At 39.4% G+C, this 17,839-nt stretch overlaps 1 protein-coding gene across 4 annotated transcripts in view; it reads right to left on the bottom strand.

The window, feature by feature from the left end:
- Nucleotides 1–1,517: 1,517 nt before the first annotated feature.
- Nucleotides 1,518–17,839, bottom strand: part of ROCK1 (Rho associated coiled-coil containing protein kinase 1) — a 99,141-nt gene continuing 82,819 nt past the window's right edge. For 2 of the 4 annotated variants that reach the window (XM_054815839.1, XM_054815836.1), the window contains exons 29-33: nt 15,472–15,560; nt 13,973–14,051; nt 13,592–13,853; nt 12,611–12,818; nt 6,670–8,592 (exon numbers count right to left, since the gene is read on the bottom strand). In XM_054815839.1, coding sequence (XP_054671814.1) covers nt 8,367–8,592; nt 12,611–12,818; nt 13,592–13,853; nt 13,973–14,051; nt 15,472–15,560 — 864 coding nt within the window. In that variant the 3' untranslated portion in view covers nt 6,670–8,366. The other 2 variants (XM_054815837.1, XM_054815838.1) reach the window with 2 other exon arrangements.

Raw genomic sequence — 17,839 nt, 5'->3', positions numbered from 1 at the left:
GGTGCAGCCGGTAGCTGCAGCTCGGCGGAGCAACGGCCGCAGCGTCTGGTCCTGGTGCAGGGCAAGGTGCCCGGCCGGAGCGGGGCGGCTAGAGGAGGGAGGCGCTGCCCTTCAGACCGGAGAAGAGAAACTGCTCCGGCCGTACCGCAACAATCAGCGCGGCCGTGGGCTGTCCGCGGGCGGCGGTAGTTTCTCGTCAGAGAGCGGCGCACGAGAAAGCGTGACTGAATAACTGGCCTTCTCTCTATACCCAGGAACACATCACTGACCTAAAATTGGTAGTTGGCTGAGTGCCAGGTCTGATAAAAATCTGCTGTGTGACAATCGGAGGCAGAGCCACCGGGTAAGGTGTCCGAGTCTGGAAAGAGCCCGGTCCCCAGAACGGGCTGAAACCCCTGTTGGTACAACAGGCAGGGAAGAGCGATGTGAGGGGCAAAGTGCAGAAGAGCCGAGAGGGGTTTATAGACGTTTTGGTGGTTTGTCCAAAAGCTGAGATTGCACAAAGGTGGGGGGGAAGAAAAAAAGAAAAGGCTGTTGTGGATGAAATACTTTTGGGTTGTAGGAAAAAGTGGAGGAAGAGAGAAAATTGTCAACAAAAATTTTATTAAGGGGAGAGGGGATGACTAATCTACCAGGAATTATACTTTGGAAGATAATCGATAAGGAGTGCTGAAGGATGAGTGTGATAGCGATGGCCAGGAGCCTTCGGGGCAATAAAAACAATTTTAAAGATACTAAAAGCAGTAGGCATGGAGACATGAATTTCAACTGCTTTTACAAAAGCTTTTGGTATTAGGTTATGATTAAAGAAACTAAAGCAGTGCTTAAACACATAACAAGGAAGAGAGTACCAGAAAGAAAAAGCCCTTTCTCAGACCCCTCCTAGCTACCACCTCTAGAAACCCAACATTACTACCTTCATCCAGGGTTTGAAAGTAATCCTTAAGATGGAAGGTTTTGAAATTGCAGTCTTTTCAGTTTGTCATGAAGAAGAATGAAAGTTGATTTTATTGTCCAGCATAGGCTCTTAGATGTGAAAAGGAAGTTTTGGGGAACAAAGATTACATTTTGCAGAGAAGCTCCAATGGGTGGTACACTGAAATGAAGCTGGATCTTGAATTAAGATGGAGTTTCCAATCACTAAGGCAACTTAAGCTTTTTCAGGGTTTACTAACAAGGGTGATGAATCTTCTGTTACTTTGAGTTGCTTAAAGGGGCTTTCTAGAAGAGCTTTAATCCAGTTCTAGGGTGAGATGCTGCAGGCCATCTATTCAAGTGAGAACAGATCCCAGCTGTCTGCCCGTGAGTCAGGATATCTCCAGTCTAGCCATTTGTTCTTAATACCAACAGTGACCTATATAGAGGCCATTTATTCATGACTCCTAAATGAAAATTGAATGCTCTACAGCCTGAAGCTGCACGGAATACATTTCTCACCCTTAGAGGATCAGGTATGAGGCAATCACAGACCAGTCGTTTCCAGGATTTGGCAAAGGCACTAGAGGGTGCTGTACTGAAAGAGAAGAATCAGGGTTTGTATCTGCAGGAAAACTCTTCATGACCTCCGCAAGGTGAAGAACCACTGCCTCCCTCTTCTTTTCTCTGAGATCCGGTAGGCCTCTTCCTGCTGTAACAGCTCTGTGCCTTTTTCCTTAAGGAGGGGATCAGTAGACAGATGCTGGTTTCCTTGAACCTGTCATAAGGAGTATAGAGACAAAGAGTGCAACCTGATGCATAAATATGAAGTACTGATTACCTTGATGACATTAAAATTGTAAAAGATTGGTTGAACATTATTAAATGCATGTTTTTTCTTAGTGAAGACAAGCTCCAAGGGAACTCTGGGCTGGATCATGGGGACAGCAGAACTGCCTACCCCGACTGTGTCTCTGTGGCCTTTTGCAGGGCCACCTGAGTACAGCTGCTTCCTATACTGAACTGGCCGGATGCAAGCCAGCTCAGATTCAAAAGCTGAGGCTGTGTCGTTAGTGCAACACTGTGTGCAGGCCAACAGGCCTGGCAGGATTTATTAGTGCTGGAAGATGGGTCGAAGCAAGTCTAGATCTGTTTACAAGTGGCTTTTACTCTATGAAATCTTGCGTGCCTCAGTTCTGAAGAGCATAAATAGTAAGGGTACCCTCAGATGGTACAAGCAGGTGCTGTGATACAACAAAAGGCATGGGGAAGCAAGGCAAGCCCCTTCACAAGGCACGCTTTAGGCACCTTTGTGATGCCTGTGATAGAATAAAGAAGGTAGTCTTCATTTTAAATAATTAGAGTCTCAGGAATTAAAATACTGCATTTACATTTCTTGTTTCTTTAAAGGGGAAGGTGTGTTATCCTCATCCAATATATTGACAGGTGCATTTATTAACGTACACTTTATTTTCTATGGGGAACACAATGTTCTTGGGAACCTTTCTATGTATCTTCAGGCTTTAAACATTTTAATGAGTGTGTATTCACAGCACAGGTAGGATCAAATGACATTATTAACTCCTGTCTCACAGACAATTGCCATGCATATTAAACTCAAGATAATCCTAGTTTTAAGTGCTTAGGTCTGATTTTCCAGTGTCCTGGTATGTTACAGTGCTTTACGTATTTAAAGAAAAGCTGTTTCTCATGATAAACGTAAGCATTCCACTTTCCTGCACTGCAAACCTTGACTGTCTCCAAATGAGCACCCAGAAAATGAGGAACAGAAACAAGATACTTGAACAAAACTCTGGCATGCACCATCTCTCCAGCAGCACACAGATCAGAGATCGCCATGGCTGGCCTGGGCAGTGGCAGCTCCTAGAGCTGACTTAGGGGCCCCAGGTATGGCACAGCCCAGGCGCTCCCGACCTGAAAGCCACTGCTACATTTGATCCCTATCTCACAGCAACTACAAACTGAAAAATGCAGTGTCAATAAGGTGTGACTTCTAATAACAGGTGATATAGAAAATGTAATAGCAGGGTAAAGAAAAATGTAGCAATCCAGGAGGTGCTTAAAGTAACATACACAATATCCCCCATTTCAGTGTTACCTGTTCCATTTCAGGGGTTTTTCAACTCTCTGCATTCTGGGTCACTATGAATGTACATCTGGGGAAAGGAAAAAGAACAAAACCCTGTTTGCATTTTTAATGTTTGTAACTAGTACTTTGAAAATTCCCAGTAGAGCTCACCCGCTCTGAGGGAAGCTCAGCACCTGCTGCCCCTCCTCTCACTGCACAATTCCTTGACTTGCTTCTGGCTACAGCCTCGGTGGCTGCTGCTAAGTCCCACTTATGGGAGAGGCAGAATCCTTTTCTTCTTACCCAGGCGGTCTTGCTACAGTTAGCAACTCTTTTCCTGTTTCCTTCAGCAGGAATAGGGAGGCTTGAAGAGGAAATGAAAAAGAGCAGATTTTGGCATTCTACCAATATTAATGAACTTTCAACCTAGTACAGTAATAGAAAAAAAGGTGGAGGCAAATAAAGAAAAAATTACAAGAGTCTACATGATTTCTCAGTGTGTATAACTACAGCTTCACCAATACGAACAAAGCCAGGTTGATTTATGCTAGCTCTTCATAGCTTACACATTCACATCTCTTGATGACTCTCTGGCACTGCATTAGAGGAGCATAGGCAAAATGTTCCAGTAAGAGGAATCATTAGTGACAAGGGTAAAAGCTACACAAAATAAGAAAAGAGCCAGAAAAAGTGGAGCTGTAGTGGATATAGCAGCACACTGATAATTTTATCTCGATGGTAAAGCTGCTTGATAAAAGTTTAATAATTATTTTTTTCCCTGAAATATGTTTGTACAGTTGAGATTATCAGCATTACTTTTCCTAACAGTAGAAACCTTTGGCTGAATTTGTTATTCACAATGTAGCTATTCCTGTAGATAGGCACCTTGCTTACAGTAAACAAGTGCCAACATCAGTCCACCAGAACACACAAACTGTAATTTGCATGTCTAGACTTCGTTATTACAACATTTTAGTTGCAACTTATCCCAGACATACAAGTCAATGCAATTTTATACTTCATTATGTCTGCTGCTTCTTTCCCCCAAAAAATCAGCATTTAAAAAGAATTGCAGAATTTCAGCATTGCTAAAAAGCTATGGAACTGATAGTATGTGCCAATCTGTCATTTTTTCCCAATCCTTCCTTCTAGGCATTATCTATTTGTAACAGTTTTTATGCTATTTTTCAGATTCATAAAATACAGAACTATAAGATAGGACCTTTTTTTTTATTAAGAAATTATTCAAGCAAGAGTTTTTGAGCCTGTAGAGGTAGCCAGTTACAGATAAAGGAAAACAGAAAAGCAATCCAAAACCTAAGCTGGGTCTGGAGAATGTTTTCTATTGCTCTAAATTTCCTATAATAATGTATGTATTTCAGTAATATATGTCTAATCACTTAAATACAATTTCCCTTGAGATTAAAGCAGGTCATAATTATCCTTTGTATTGCTTTGCAAGCTAACAATCAATGTGACAGGTGATCTGGAAGGTACTCTTTGGTCTGCTCCATCCACAGCTTTGAAATTGCTGACATGTCTGATACAGCAAGCTCAACACAGAGGAACTTTCTGAATTTACCACATCACCTACTTCTATTTATCTATACTTCCCTGCTCTGTGACCTTCAAAAGCCATACAATCATTTGCAGGTGATTTGTCCTTACTTACTCCTTAGAACTTACAGGATTCCACAGGCTCTGGCAGATTACCCAGGGAGAGTTATGGACAGCTATCGTCATGGCATGCGCAGGCTGTGCAAAACAACCACAAACCACCCAAACACCGTCACCAACAAAACCCAACCTTTGAACAGGGTTCCCTCCCCCAAATACGTGCGATTTCTGCAGCTCCAAACCTGCATCATGAAGGATGAAGCAATCACAAGGCAAGCTCAGGGTGGTGGCTGAATAATAAATACAAATTAGGCTACTACAGCAGGCCATAAGAATAAGGGAATGAAAAAAAAAGATTTAATATGGTATTTACTTATTCATGTAGAATAGTAAAAAATGTTTCAGAGTCCCCTAGGCGTTATGTTGCAAATTCACATTGTACTAGAAGCTGTTGCAATGTCTGAATGCTTAGATGTGTAAGCTGTCGTCAGGAGAAAACACCATGCCAGTCATTTTCAAAAGGGTCTTTCCATAAATTACTTTATTTCTCATTAAATGAGCACAGAGTCTTAACCATATTAATAACAGATATGTTTATTATTACATATCCATCAGTGCGGCTTTCAATACCACTTGAAACATGCAAATCGTCCTAAGGACGAATCAGTTTTCCAGTGCTTCTTATTTAATACACAACTGCAAAGCCATTATAAATTACTGAGGAGGTATTTGGTTAAGAAATAAAATAAAATAAAACCATACTGCCCATACCATGAATGTATTCCTGCTACAAAGCAAGAGTCTGACAGCATTTACTGAAATTCCTGAACTACCCGGAGCTTTTGTGTTATATGCTTTTTGCTTTTTTTTTTTTTGCATTGCCTACACATCTCTTGGCTTATGAAACAGTATCAGTCTTTCTTTGTAAGAGGAATTCTCATTCAAAGATTGTACTTAATTTAGAAAATGCATCTAGCATCTACAATACTTCAACCAATTAAAATTCAGTAAAAACCACTGATATGCAATAGTTTTTTTAGAGGTTTCCTTTGCTTAGTTTTAGATTTCTACATTTATTGACATGGCAATAACACAATTACCTCAACTTAAGGCACTAAAAGAACAATGTAAAACTCAGTAAAAGTGTTCTAAGAATAATTTACATTTCAAACAGTGCATATATTTCTTAAATGTTCGTTAACTTAATGTATGTTATCACTTAAACTTGTAAGGCAATACATTATACAGTTATAGAAATGATGTACCCCAAAATATGCTTCCAAACTTGGTGGTTCTTTTTACTGTTAGTTTCTAATGCCTCTAATAGTAAAATAACTCAGTATGGCTTGGCAAAAATGCATAGATTAAAGGCAATTACTTGTTTTCCCCCCTTAACAAACCTGCTGAATCAGTATTTTGTAAAGCATAATGCAAAATATTTAACCTTGATCCATTCCATAGTGGGTGGTTAGCATTAAGGCTGTTAAGAACTCTGCAGTGAAGGCACTGAAGTTCAAGTGATAAGGCTTCATTTTTAAGCTAGTTCTGCAGTCTTCAAGAGCACAACTTTGAGTCTTGAAAGCAATTGCAGTCCTTCTCATTGAGAAACCTTCCTCCTCTACTCCGTTTCATATGCTCATCTCGACATAAATATCCCCTTCACAGGGTAAACAGTCCTTTTCTTTCACTGAGACAAAGAAAGTTGGCTGCATTTCATCATGATTGACAGGCTTTTTTTCTTAAATCCAAAAAGGCAGCACCTTTTTTTTTATACACCTAGCTAAGCTTTATTTGCTTTAACTTGCATTACATAGTAATAATTAATCTAATCTACCTTTAGGCAAACCCGCAATTAAACACCCTCAGCGTGCTTTTGTGCCAAAGCAAGGAGGAGACAGTAATAGCAATCTTAACCCTGAAGCCTGTGATAGTTGTGTTGAAAGGAACAACAGCCCGTCTGCACTGCTCTGTGTGGTTAAAAAAAGCCCTGTTTCTCAGACCGCATCCCATAAGATTCCATTAAGCACTGCACCTGTGGTTAGCTGGAACAAAGGAGAAAACAGACAATTAATAACAAATATAAAAATTAGCTTCATAACACTAGTGTATGTTTGCCAAGAGCTTCAGTGAAGAAATTATTTTACGTTAACCAAATGTTTTTTCAATTGACATGGTACTATACTAAGATCATACCTACACAATCTTCCACAAACTGTTCTTCATTTTGAACAACATTAAATGAACGCGGAGATCAGACAGGTGATAGATAATATTACTGCAGCTTTACAAGTAAGCGATTAAGAATAAACAATCATGGGTGTATTCATGGCAAATGCAAGGTGACCCTCTTTCACTTGCAGGACAAGAAAAGACTTTCTATAAGGCTAAGAGCACGCGCATGCAGTTGCCAGAGCTCATTTGATGCACAGGAGTTTTGGTTGTTTGTTGGGTTTTGTTTTTTTAACATGCATTAACTTGATCAGGTGCCGAAGTCCAAATACATTAAAACAAAACACCTCAACTGTGCTGCTACAATGGGTATAAATTAGCATACTATAAACTATGAAGTGTAGTTTCAGATCTAGAAGCAGTACTGCAAATGCTAGCAAGTTCATCTTGAAGTTCTGCTTCGTATTTACTAGTGATAAATTATTAAAATGAGCAATAGAACTAAAGATGAACTTATACGTGAAGCTCCTTTTAACAGGTCTGATACACCTCTCCATGAAGTCAATGAAGTGCTGCCTACCAACTGCAAAGAAAGGTGGATCAGACCCTAGATGAAACGTCCTGAAATGTCTTAAAGCACGTGTTCAAGTCTGTATCCATTTGACAATACAGTTAATGCCTGCTTACATGGTAGGACTCCATCACCAAGATCGAGTTCTGCTATACTGTCTGACAAGAGAACAATTTTCAGATACTTAGTAAAAGCCAAACATGTATATCCCATAAACATCATCACTGCTTCTCTTTACTCCCACGTCTAGGTAAAGAGGTCAGGATGAGAACTGCAGAGTGCAGTGTCTTGAGTTCAGAGAAGCTGATCTAACAACTCGCTGCCTCCTGAAAGGCAAAGGGCTGCTGTTCCCCCATTTCATCACTTTCCTGACCCCAGGGGAGCACCCTCCTACTTACCTGTCCTCAGATTTACCAACCACCGCACTTCTCAGCGGGCTGATTCCACTCACTAGCTCAGCAAAATAAGTCTACATTTTTTTGACGGTCAGGAAACTGAACTGTGGACCTTCGTGAAAGGCTCCAAAATGGATCATTTCAAGCACTTACCCAGGATCCAAAGACAGAAGAGTAGGGAAGGAAGACAGAGGGAAAGTTGTCCCCCTTAAGCAGCAACAGGCTGTCAGATTAGCTCAGCTACTGCACAATCGCAAGCGTTCAATATGTAAGATCCATTGAAAATTTATTTAATAATCTAAATTTAAACATCTGGTATATCAGAAGTCAATTCTCCTAAAATACACCCAATGTCTCTTCTTTCTAAACATACAGGATGGAATATGTGTGATACCAGGGCACAGGTTGACCATACTACATCGCAGCAGTGTTTGTCTAGTTCATAGACACAACATCAAATTTGTCTGAGAAAGTCACAAAAATGTCCACAGTAGAAAAGCGTGAAAGAGAAGTTCCTGTCTGACCTTTTTCTAATGCTTATTTGCTCAGTGTAACTCCGAATCTTTTCATTGTTCACTCGCATTGCTCTGCAGGTGCCACGCAAGCCCCACTACATTCCAGTCAGTGGCAGCTGATGGGGATGGAGCATGCCACAAAGCCACACAAGCAGCTCCTCAAGCATCAGCGAGGTGCGGGGGCTCCCCACCCGCCTCCTGCACGTGTCCATGCAGCACAACAGGCCGGCAGCACGCACATACCTAGCACTCTTGCTGGTCAAGTACTGTGCCTCTCTAAATTGCTTATGCTCAATATGCTTCTTCCTCCATACTCCGTGCCTACAATATGCAGTGTTAAAACATAGTTTGCTGTAAATTAATTATATTTTCTAAAAAGCTATGTCAATATTAAACATCATTAAGAAGCAAGATCTCTAAGGTCAAATATCAGCTGTGTCATCAAACTCACTGATGGATTTGGACTCAGTCTAGAAGAGTAATATAAACGTTAACTGTTTGATTCACATCACAGACTGTTAGAAAACTCAAGACGTTGAAGAGATAAGATACCACGGAGGCACTGGCAGAATACTTAAGAGCTTTATTTCTTCCCAAGAACCTGGGAGACCCTACTGGGTGATGGAGAAAGGTGTGAACAGAGGCTGAACACTAGGGCAGAGGGAGAAAACGCAAGGCTGCAGTATTCTGAACTTCTGCAGTATTCTGATAATTCACTAGTGCAACAGGACCATCTTCACCCTTCCTCCTTCCATTCTTAAGACAGATCTGGTGCTTTCTGGACTCTTCAGTGAACTGTTGCAACTTCCCATCTATTGCAACTGCTTTTCTTTTGTGGGGTTGGGGTTGAAGTTTTTTTGTTGTTACGCTTTGGGTTTTTTGGCTTTTCCTTAGTGAAAACATTCCTGGATTAATTCTCTGCTGGAAAATAGATCAGTTAACTGTGGTAATCTGTGAAGCATGAGCTGACACAAGATAAAGTGCAGGAATGCACAGCTCTCATCCTGGTGCTGGTGATATATTATGCTCATTGTATCTCTAGGATATTAAAAAAACTTTAAACATGGTGTTTCTCATTTTTAAAATGTTCCCATTCACTACTTGTGTATTTCTATGATTCTCTAACATTCTCACACCACAAATGCCAACAGGATTATTAACAGAAATTGTCTGAATAACTGATCTCCCCAAACAGGCCCATTCCTTTAAGAGCTACTGTAACTTTTCAAATATGTAAATCTGTTCATTCTAGAAGAGATTAGCTGCAAATTTGTTCTTGCTAAAGGCAAACCCAAACCAGCATTTCTATTAAGACAGAGTGAAAAAGAATCAATGAATTGATTTAAGAAAATGGATTTGCTCCCCTAAAAGAACATGGATGAAAGCTTCTGTGCTTTTCCAATTAGCTCTGAAACACCTGGGAAAAAGTTAAGATCTTGAAATGAAAACCTGAGAAATCACATGGTTATGCTGGAAAAAAAAAATCTGTTGAAAAGCTAACAGCTATGAGACATCTGAATACCACAGCTGTTTTCCCTACAGTAAGTTTTTAACCTCCTCCCCTTTTTTTTTTTCATTCTGTATGTGTATGCACATACAAATCCCCCCTTCAAACCTTAGCATGAGGTATATTACAGTAACTGCAGTACAGCTCATCTGAAGACCCTCCCAAAAACTGGAAACAAACATTGCAACAGAACGTAAAAACCCCCTCTGGTTGTTACAGCTACCAGAGGACCTCACAAGGACAAATGGAAAGGAAAGCATGCTCAGAATACAATTCAAACAGTCTTTTGGAAAAGAAAGGCTACAACTCTAAATTTCTACATGTGAAATAAAGAAGGATGCACCATCTTTACAAAGTGAACTCTAAATAGGTAAGGTTGGGCAGGGAGGGGGGCAGAATCTGTATACTCAATAAGAGGATGATTTCTGAATGTACAATCAGGACTATGATCTTCGAAGTGTTAAGATTATTACCATTAATACAGCTTAAAGATGCACATAAATGGTGTATTAAAATAATTCTTTCCAACCCCATTGGCTGGTTGGTTGGGTTGGGGGGAGTTGGTTCTTTTGGTTTGTTTTTTTTTTTACTGTCCAAGAATGCTACCTCATCAAAAGATTCTCAGTTAATGTGACTTCTTTTTCAGTAAGCAATATTGACTAGCATTATTTCAGTGTCACATTTTAAAAACTCTTTTTAAACTCCATTAATGAGCTTTACGTTATCAGTTCTGGGGTTTTTTTTCCTCCCAGATCTTATGGTGGGATGACCATTCAGTATCAAAATCATTCTGCCTAATCCTTTTAAGTATTCAACACGATATGCACTTTTATTTTTTTCAGTCTTAGGTGGCCCTAACAGAGCTCTTTAACCAGTTCTAAGTACTTTATTTTCTGTATCTGCCTGTTTAAAAGGTCTGCCTATAGTAACTACTTTCTAGAATCCTGATTATTGTTCAAATAAATGTATCATAATGTACATAAAAGCACTTCGTATTTTTCTCAACCACAGAACAGTACGTCTTCAACAGTCCTATTGTAAATAAAGATGATGTTAAACAACAGCTATTAATGATGCATATTTTAAAATCAGCTGGTGTAATTTATATCCAAGAGCCTTAAAAGATCTGGCTAAAGCCTACAGAAGGTCTAACATTTTTCAGTAAATCTTGGAAAAATTGAGCTTTAAAAGAAAAATAAGTTTGGAAACACTATGAAGCTTTATAAAAGCTTTTGGAAGTTGGGAGAAATGGACAATTTGTAGGCAAAACAAACAGTTTAACAAGAGTCTGTGGTACAAGTACGGACCACAGAAGTATATTACAAACGTGACTGAAAACCCCCTGAAATTAGCAATTACCAATTTGTCTTTATTTAGTACAATACTGAAGATGCTACTATTTAGTAATCAAGTTCTGATTTCACAGTCATTCTTCTTAACTCAGGTTTATCTGCACTCACCCTTGCTTTCAACAGATTTTTACAGTGAAGACTGTAAGGAAAAACTCCGCACTTCCCAGGAAATCTCCCCACAAATCAGAAGTGTTTCTGTGTTTCACAACTTTGGCTTGCTTAAGTGCCAGTGTTGAAAAACATAAAATCACATCGTGATTCAGTTATGTTCCTGCCATTTGAACTGTAACTGGCAAATGGAGACATTGTTCAGTGTTTGTGAATATGGCTTCTCCCCCAAACACTGTAGCGCAGTGACATGTTCTTAACTGCTGGTCACAGATTTCTTTTTATGTCCTTCTCCTCATGCTGTTGCATTGATTATGATCTTTACACACAATACTGCCTGCAACATGACTGGGTTTTATATTGACAGCTTTGTATTCGTGGCCTAAAGTAATTTTCCTGGATGAGATTATCTTGAGGGCCTTCACTGAATATTTTAGTATCTCAAAACTATGATCACTTATGTTTTAGTGTTAATTATGGGGACAAGAAAATCAGCACCCTTTGTGTCTTTCAGATTTTTCCCTACTCTCCTCTGCAGGGGGATGTTTAATGACACACCCAGTGTCTCTTCACATGCAAAAGTTTGCTTTTAGTGCACTTCATGCAAGGAATGTTTGCAACATTTATTTTGGTAGCACTGCCAATCTAGGAAGACTTTCCCTAACTGAGACACTGGTTTCCACTTCATACTGTCAACCCAAGTGGTTATTCTGGGGAAAAAGAACACTCATACTGTATGAGGAAGCGAATGCAGATTAAAAATCAGCTTACAGTAACCTAGCATTAATAAACTGTATTTTAAATCTTGCCCTGGTTAATGTACAGGGTCACACACAGCTTACAAAACAGCTGCTGGCATAAGAGAAGACAGGAGGTAAGGAAGCAGGGAGAAAGACTGGAATTTATACTTAAGCTGCCTCACACCAAAAGAAATGACATAACAACAGACTGAGCATCTGTAAATTTCTCATTACACCCTCATTTGCAGAAGACTTCTAGCTTACACAAGCTTGTTCAGTCAATCTATGGATAACTACATGGATCATCCTTGCAGTTAAATGCCGTTGCTGATATATCTACTGAGCCTTGCCTTTAAACAGGAAAAAATGCAACCAGCTCCCTCACGTGCACTGGCCATCTCTACAGTAATTTTCCAAACCCGAATAACTGATAAATATACCACAACAGCAGAAGAATTCTGCTTCCTTCCTTCCTTCAGGACTTGAGCTAAGATTTAGATCAGCAGTTCAACAGTCATAACTATGGAATTATTTCACAATTTCACATTAAATAAAATTTATAAACAGAGATTTATTTTTTTTTTTTTTTTTTTTTTAGTTAAAAAGGATCTGCAGCTTTTGTAGTTTCTCACCTTGTTTTTCCAGAAGTATTTTTAACAACTTTTCGGAATGACTGATTTGCTGAGGATCTTGTAGACATAGTTCTAGGAGAAGCACGAACAAAACTAGATGGTGGCGTCTTCGGGATCTTCTTTACTAAGTGAGTCACCCACTTCTTCTGTTCATCTTGACAGGATGCCAATAACAACATATCTCTTGCTGAAGTTACATCGTAACTCACTAAAAGTAAACGGAGGAAGACCATTCAGTGAAAACTAGGACTTGTTATGAAAGAAAGAATGGTGACATACCAGGTGTGCCACTGGAAAGAATGATGACACCTATATACATACTTGTATTGGAATTGTTTATATATGTCTGGAAGACAAGAAACAGCATGGGAAATTATGAATATAGTTTCTTTCAGTATTTGTCATTCTACATTAAGATTCTTGATTCTAACATTAATATTCAAGAAATGAGAAAACTTACACCAACTGCAGTCTTAATAAGCTGCAAATTAATAAGCTGGAAAGCTGCATGGGTGCCTCATGGATGAATTCCAGAGCACAAACCCCAAATACTCCACAGGAGCACAGAGAGGAAACCTTTACTCGAACCCATGAAGTTGGAGTAGAACCACTCTTCAAGGTCTTAGCACAGCATGGTGACGCGGCAGCTGCATTGTCCCTAATGGGGCCATGTATAAGAGAGAATGGTCTGGGAACCAAGGAGCTGCCCAGTACTTGGGCACAAACTGCTGGGGACCCTTGTGCTCTTGGGGCCCTCAGCAAAGCCACATCAGTGACACCACCATAGGCCTCCCTATGGAGGCTTCCCACAGCTGCCTGTTCACAGGCAGTGTTAATAGCCTATTATTTTAATAGCACCTAAAATCATAAAGCTAAGGAGTAGAAAACTTTTAACCTAAAGTGCTTTTATTTGCCTTTGATAGTTTAGCAGGTCTGGCTATGCATGCAGAGAACACAGAATGCAAAAACCCACAAGTATACCTTTGCATGGTGCAATTAATTCCTCCTTTTTATCTAAGTGGTCTCTATGGCACTTCACATGGCATCTTCGACATTCTAGGGCAGCAGGGGGTTTAAAGACATGCCAAAGAGGTTTGGCACAGGCCTCACAGTTGGCTGGAAAGTGGTATAATGTTGGAATAAATTCGTGGCCTTTGTGATTTAGAAAATTTGTCTTCTCTGTCGGCTGTACTGGTTCTACCTCCAAATCCTTCCTGCATTCCCCCTCATTAGCATAGAGAATCTGAAAAAGAATACTGCTGTGTTATTGTTGAAGCACTACGTATTTTTCTATACTTTTCAAAGAAGCCGCCAAACTTTTTCAAGAGAGTTAAATGGAAATGGGAATACACTTCTTTTTACCTGGAATATTTTAGGAATTTCTTCAGTTTCAGCTCTATATACATCTCCTTGAGTCACAGGCCGGACGTGGAACAGCTTACTAGTTTAGAAGAAACATGAATCAGATAATGCTAAAAGGCTACGCGTGTTTTTAAAACAGTTATCAAAGTGCTTTGAAGTTCTTGTAAATCTTGTTTATACAAGTGATACGATATACTTTAAGGCTACAATATGATTTTAGGAATTAATTCGTAAACCATACAAATCTTGTCTACCCAAGTAAGACAAAAACATTTCATAGCATGGAAAGAAGGTTGTCGTACAATGGGTTCAAGAACCATCATGGCAAATTTACCTGTGAAAAAGGCATTCAAATTCTTCCTCAAAACACTAGGAAGTCTAATGGATTATTGATAGAAAAGCTTATTGATAACCCTAGATGGAAGTAACCATATGAAGTATAGTACTACTCACTAATTATTTTACTAAATCATGTTATCAGTTGATAAACAATCAATGCCAGAACATCACAAAAGGCAATCTGGAGCACCAGCTGTTGAAAATGCTACAAAAATTGGAACAAACATCATCTTATTCTGGGTCAAGACTGTAAGTCCATCTATCCCAACATCCTGTTTTCAACAGTTGCTGTAACAGATGTTTATGAAAAGAGAATAAGAAACAGCTCAAAGAGAAAATAGCTCTTTTCCTGGTTACGAGTAATTGGCAGCTTAAGCACTTCCTGAGTTTGAGATTCCTTCCAGACCACTGTATTTGTTAGTCACTGATAGACCTATTCATAAATTTTAAAATCTTTTTTCAATTACTACTCTTTAAGGTCCCATAATGTCAATCAGCTGTTCAAACATCACACTCAGTCATGTATCAGCAATGGGCTTCAGTGATATTTGACACAATTTTCCTCATGTATAACCAATGTAAAGGGATCACAATTCATTTATTTTGTCACTTTAAACAGAAACCATCTGGAAAAGTTAGAAATGCTTTGGGCTTGATCAACACTGATCCTTTCTCAGCAAGAATAAGGTACAAAGCAAGGGGATGAGACCTAAAATCAGACAACCAGTTCCCTATCTATCCCACAACTGTCATGTCCTGCTTTAGAAAGCAGGTGTTGAAGCAACTGGAAAAACCAGTCATTACACTGAATCATAAAAAGAGATAGCATAATATGTAGGTTCCACTGTCTCTGACTCTTCTCTGTCATAACGAGCCGAGGCTCTTGATTTGTGTAAATTCAGACCACTGACTACAGACAGTACCACACTATTGTGTATTTAACTTTTTCTCTAACTTTTAGCAATAGTAGGACAAATAAAAAGTAGTATCTTCTGTTAACAGCACCCTAAAATAGATAAACAGACATTTTCCAACATTTCCATTTTCCATATGGGAAATTAAAAAATATTTATGGAATTTTGATTCCAAGCTTATCAGTTATCTCTCACACAATACTCTTTTGCCAATTTGTATCCAAAATTAACAGTAACTTTACTTACTCTATATCTAGTACCATGGATGGATTAGACTGGTCCTTGTCCTTTTCATCATTGTAGAACAATATCTTTTTACTGCTCACCACAACATACTGGGGAAAGAAAGGGTAAAAACAAGTTAAAATTGCATTTTAAAAAGCAACATTTATCCTTCTGTACTCCCACATATAGGCACATAAAAAGCCTGAGTAAATTAAGGTTTTAAAACTAGTATCAGGAGATATTTAAATCATCGTGCAGGCAGCTACAATACTGACAGCTGTGCAATGCTACAGGCTGGAGTATTGTCACTGGAGAACTCTAAAAGGCTTGTCACAACTCTGGAAGTCCATCTGTACACAAACTCACAAATTTCAGTTGCTACTGGTGTGTTACTATGAAAATTACTGTATCACTGAGAAACTCCTGGAATGCAGAATCTATCACTTACTGACAAAGTTGTAAACAACAACTGTAGTTCTAGAGACATGCAGGACTCACTGGTACTTCATACCAAACTACTGGTAGGCTAAAAGAGATTCTCACAGCTCCAGTTAACTATTTCCTACACTTTCAATTTAATGGACTGATAAAGTAAAGAGCCAAAATGAATCAGCAGAAACAGAGGTCTGGTATACATTCCAAATCTAGGAATACACTGAGACAGTAAGAGAAAGGTTTGCAGAGCAGGAGAAAAGAAATGGACATTCTTTTGCTATGTGTCACTTTAAAGGTCAAACCACAGAGTTTCTTCCAGAATGGTAAAGTTGTTAAAGAACAGAAACATTTGGTAATGTGTTGATTAGGTTTTTCCCCGAGTATTTTAAAGGTTCTTACTCAAAATATGCATATTAATACATTATACCTATCTCACGCCACTGAAAAAGTGGAGTACTCCAGAATGCATGGGATTCTGGGGAATAGGCAAGAGCTACTGGAAAGGCACTGTCAGTTTTAAGCAGGAGTGGACTGCAGGCCCCATTTCCAAGAGAATTCCCAAATGCCAAGTATGACTGCAGTGTCCACCTCCCCTTTCTGTCTCAGAAAGCTCAAGGATGTTGTCCCCAACCTAAAGTACACAGACACCCTTCCAGTGATGCTCACAATCACACAGAATTATAAACACTTGTTCATATGACAGGAAAAACAAAGCAAGCTGCTCAGAAAAAAAGTTTTGCAACCCACAGGCCAGTTAAGATCAAACACCTCTAACCTAAGCACTTCCCAGTGAGTTCAAGCCTGTAGAATTCACTGCCTGCTGCTCTTTGGTGGGAGCTGCCAGTCCAACATCTTTGCTACAACCATCTGTGAGCATAAGCTCAGTGACAGCTGTGGCAGTTCCCTCCCCTACAGTTTCAAATGTTTTAGAAAGAACGTATTAAAAGGTACGAGGTACTAAAAAGGATTAAAAAGAGGTAGTCTGGCTGCTCTCTCTATATTGAGCTCCAGATTCACGTATAATATGACTCAGAAGCAGGGAAAAGGACAGAAAAGCAAGAGAGTGAATACACAAACAGTTCATCTTGAATTCCAGTTACTGGTAGGTAATTGAATGGGTTTCTGCACGATGCAGATACTGACAATTTAAGTAAATGCTGTTTATTCCTCCTACAATAGGAAGTTGAACCTCCTCATTACAGAGGACTTTGACCTCAAAACCTGAATACGAAAGTTACCTTAACAAGTTTATAGAATAGTGTTTTAAAACTGTGTTGCACAAGCTGCATGCTACAGTTGTGCATCTCAACTACTGACGTGCATCTAAAAAAAAGCCACAAAGGGCTTTTTCCCCCTTATTAAAAGGGCTTTCAGCCCCTCAGTCAGGATTCTTTATTAGAAAATAATAAAGAGGCTGACTACAAGCCTCCAGATGCAGTACAGTCCAGCCAACAGAATACACATGTAAGTCAGCATGGCCCCTCACTACTGTATCTCACTGGTTTGAACCTCAGCTAATTTAAGGAATCTTATCAGCATGACTCATTTTATGACAGAGGCATCCATCTGTAGCTCAAATTCCTTCAAAGTGCAAGAACTAGTATTCAAACTAGGAAAGTCTGAATGGAGTAACTGCCTAAAATATCTTGAGGAAACTAAGTATGCCTATACTGGGCATGCCTAAAGAAGCTCAGATACAGTCTTTCACTGAAGAAGCTGCATTTATCAGAAGTTTAAAATGTTAATCATCAGAGGATGCAAGAATAATCTCCATTTCCTAAAGACAACCAGAAAAGGCTGCTGGAGGTATTCTGACAGGAAAATAATGCAGTATTTTAGATAATACAGAGCAGAATAAAGCTACACGACTTGTGCCTAGGCACAGTCACTTCCATTCATGCACACCGCTGGAAGTCTGACAGCCACTTGGAGAATCAATTCTGGAACAACAGGA

The sequence above is a fragment of the Grus americana genome, chromosome 2 (assembly GCF_028858705.1).
Source record: "Grus americana isolate bGruAme1 chromosome 2, bGruAme1.mat, whole genome shotgun sequence".
In the NCBI taxonomy this organism is placed as follows: Eukaryota; Metazoa; Chordata; class Aves; order Gruiformes; family Gruidae; genus Grus; species Grus americana.
This window is presented reverse-complemented; position numbering and strand designations above follow the sequence as displayed.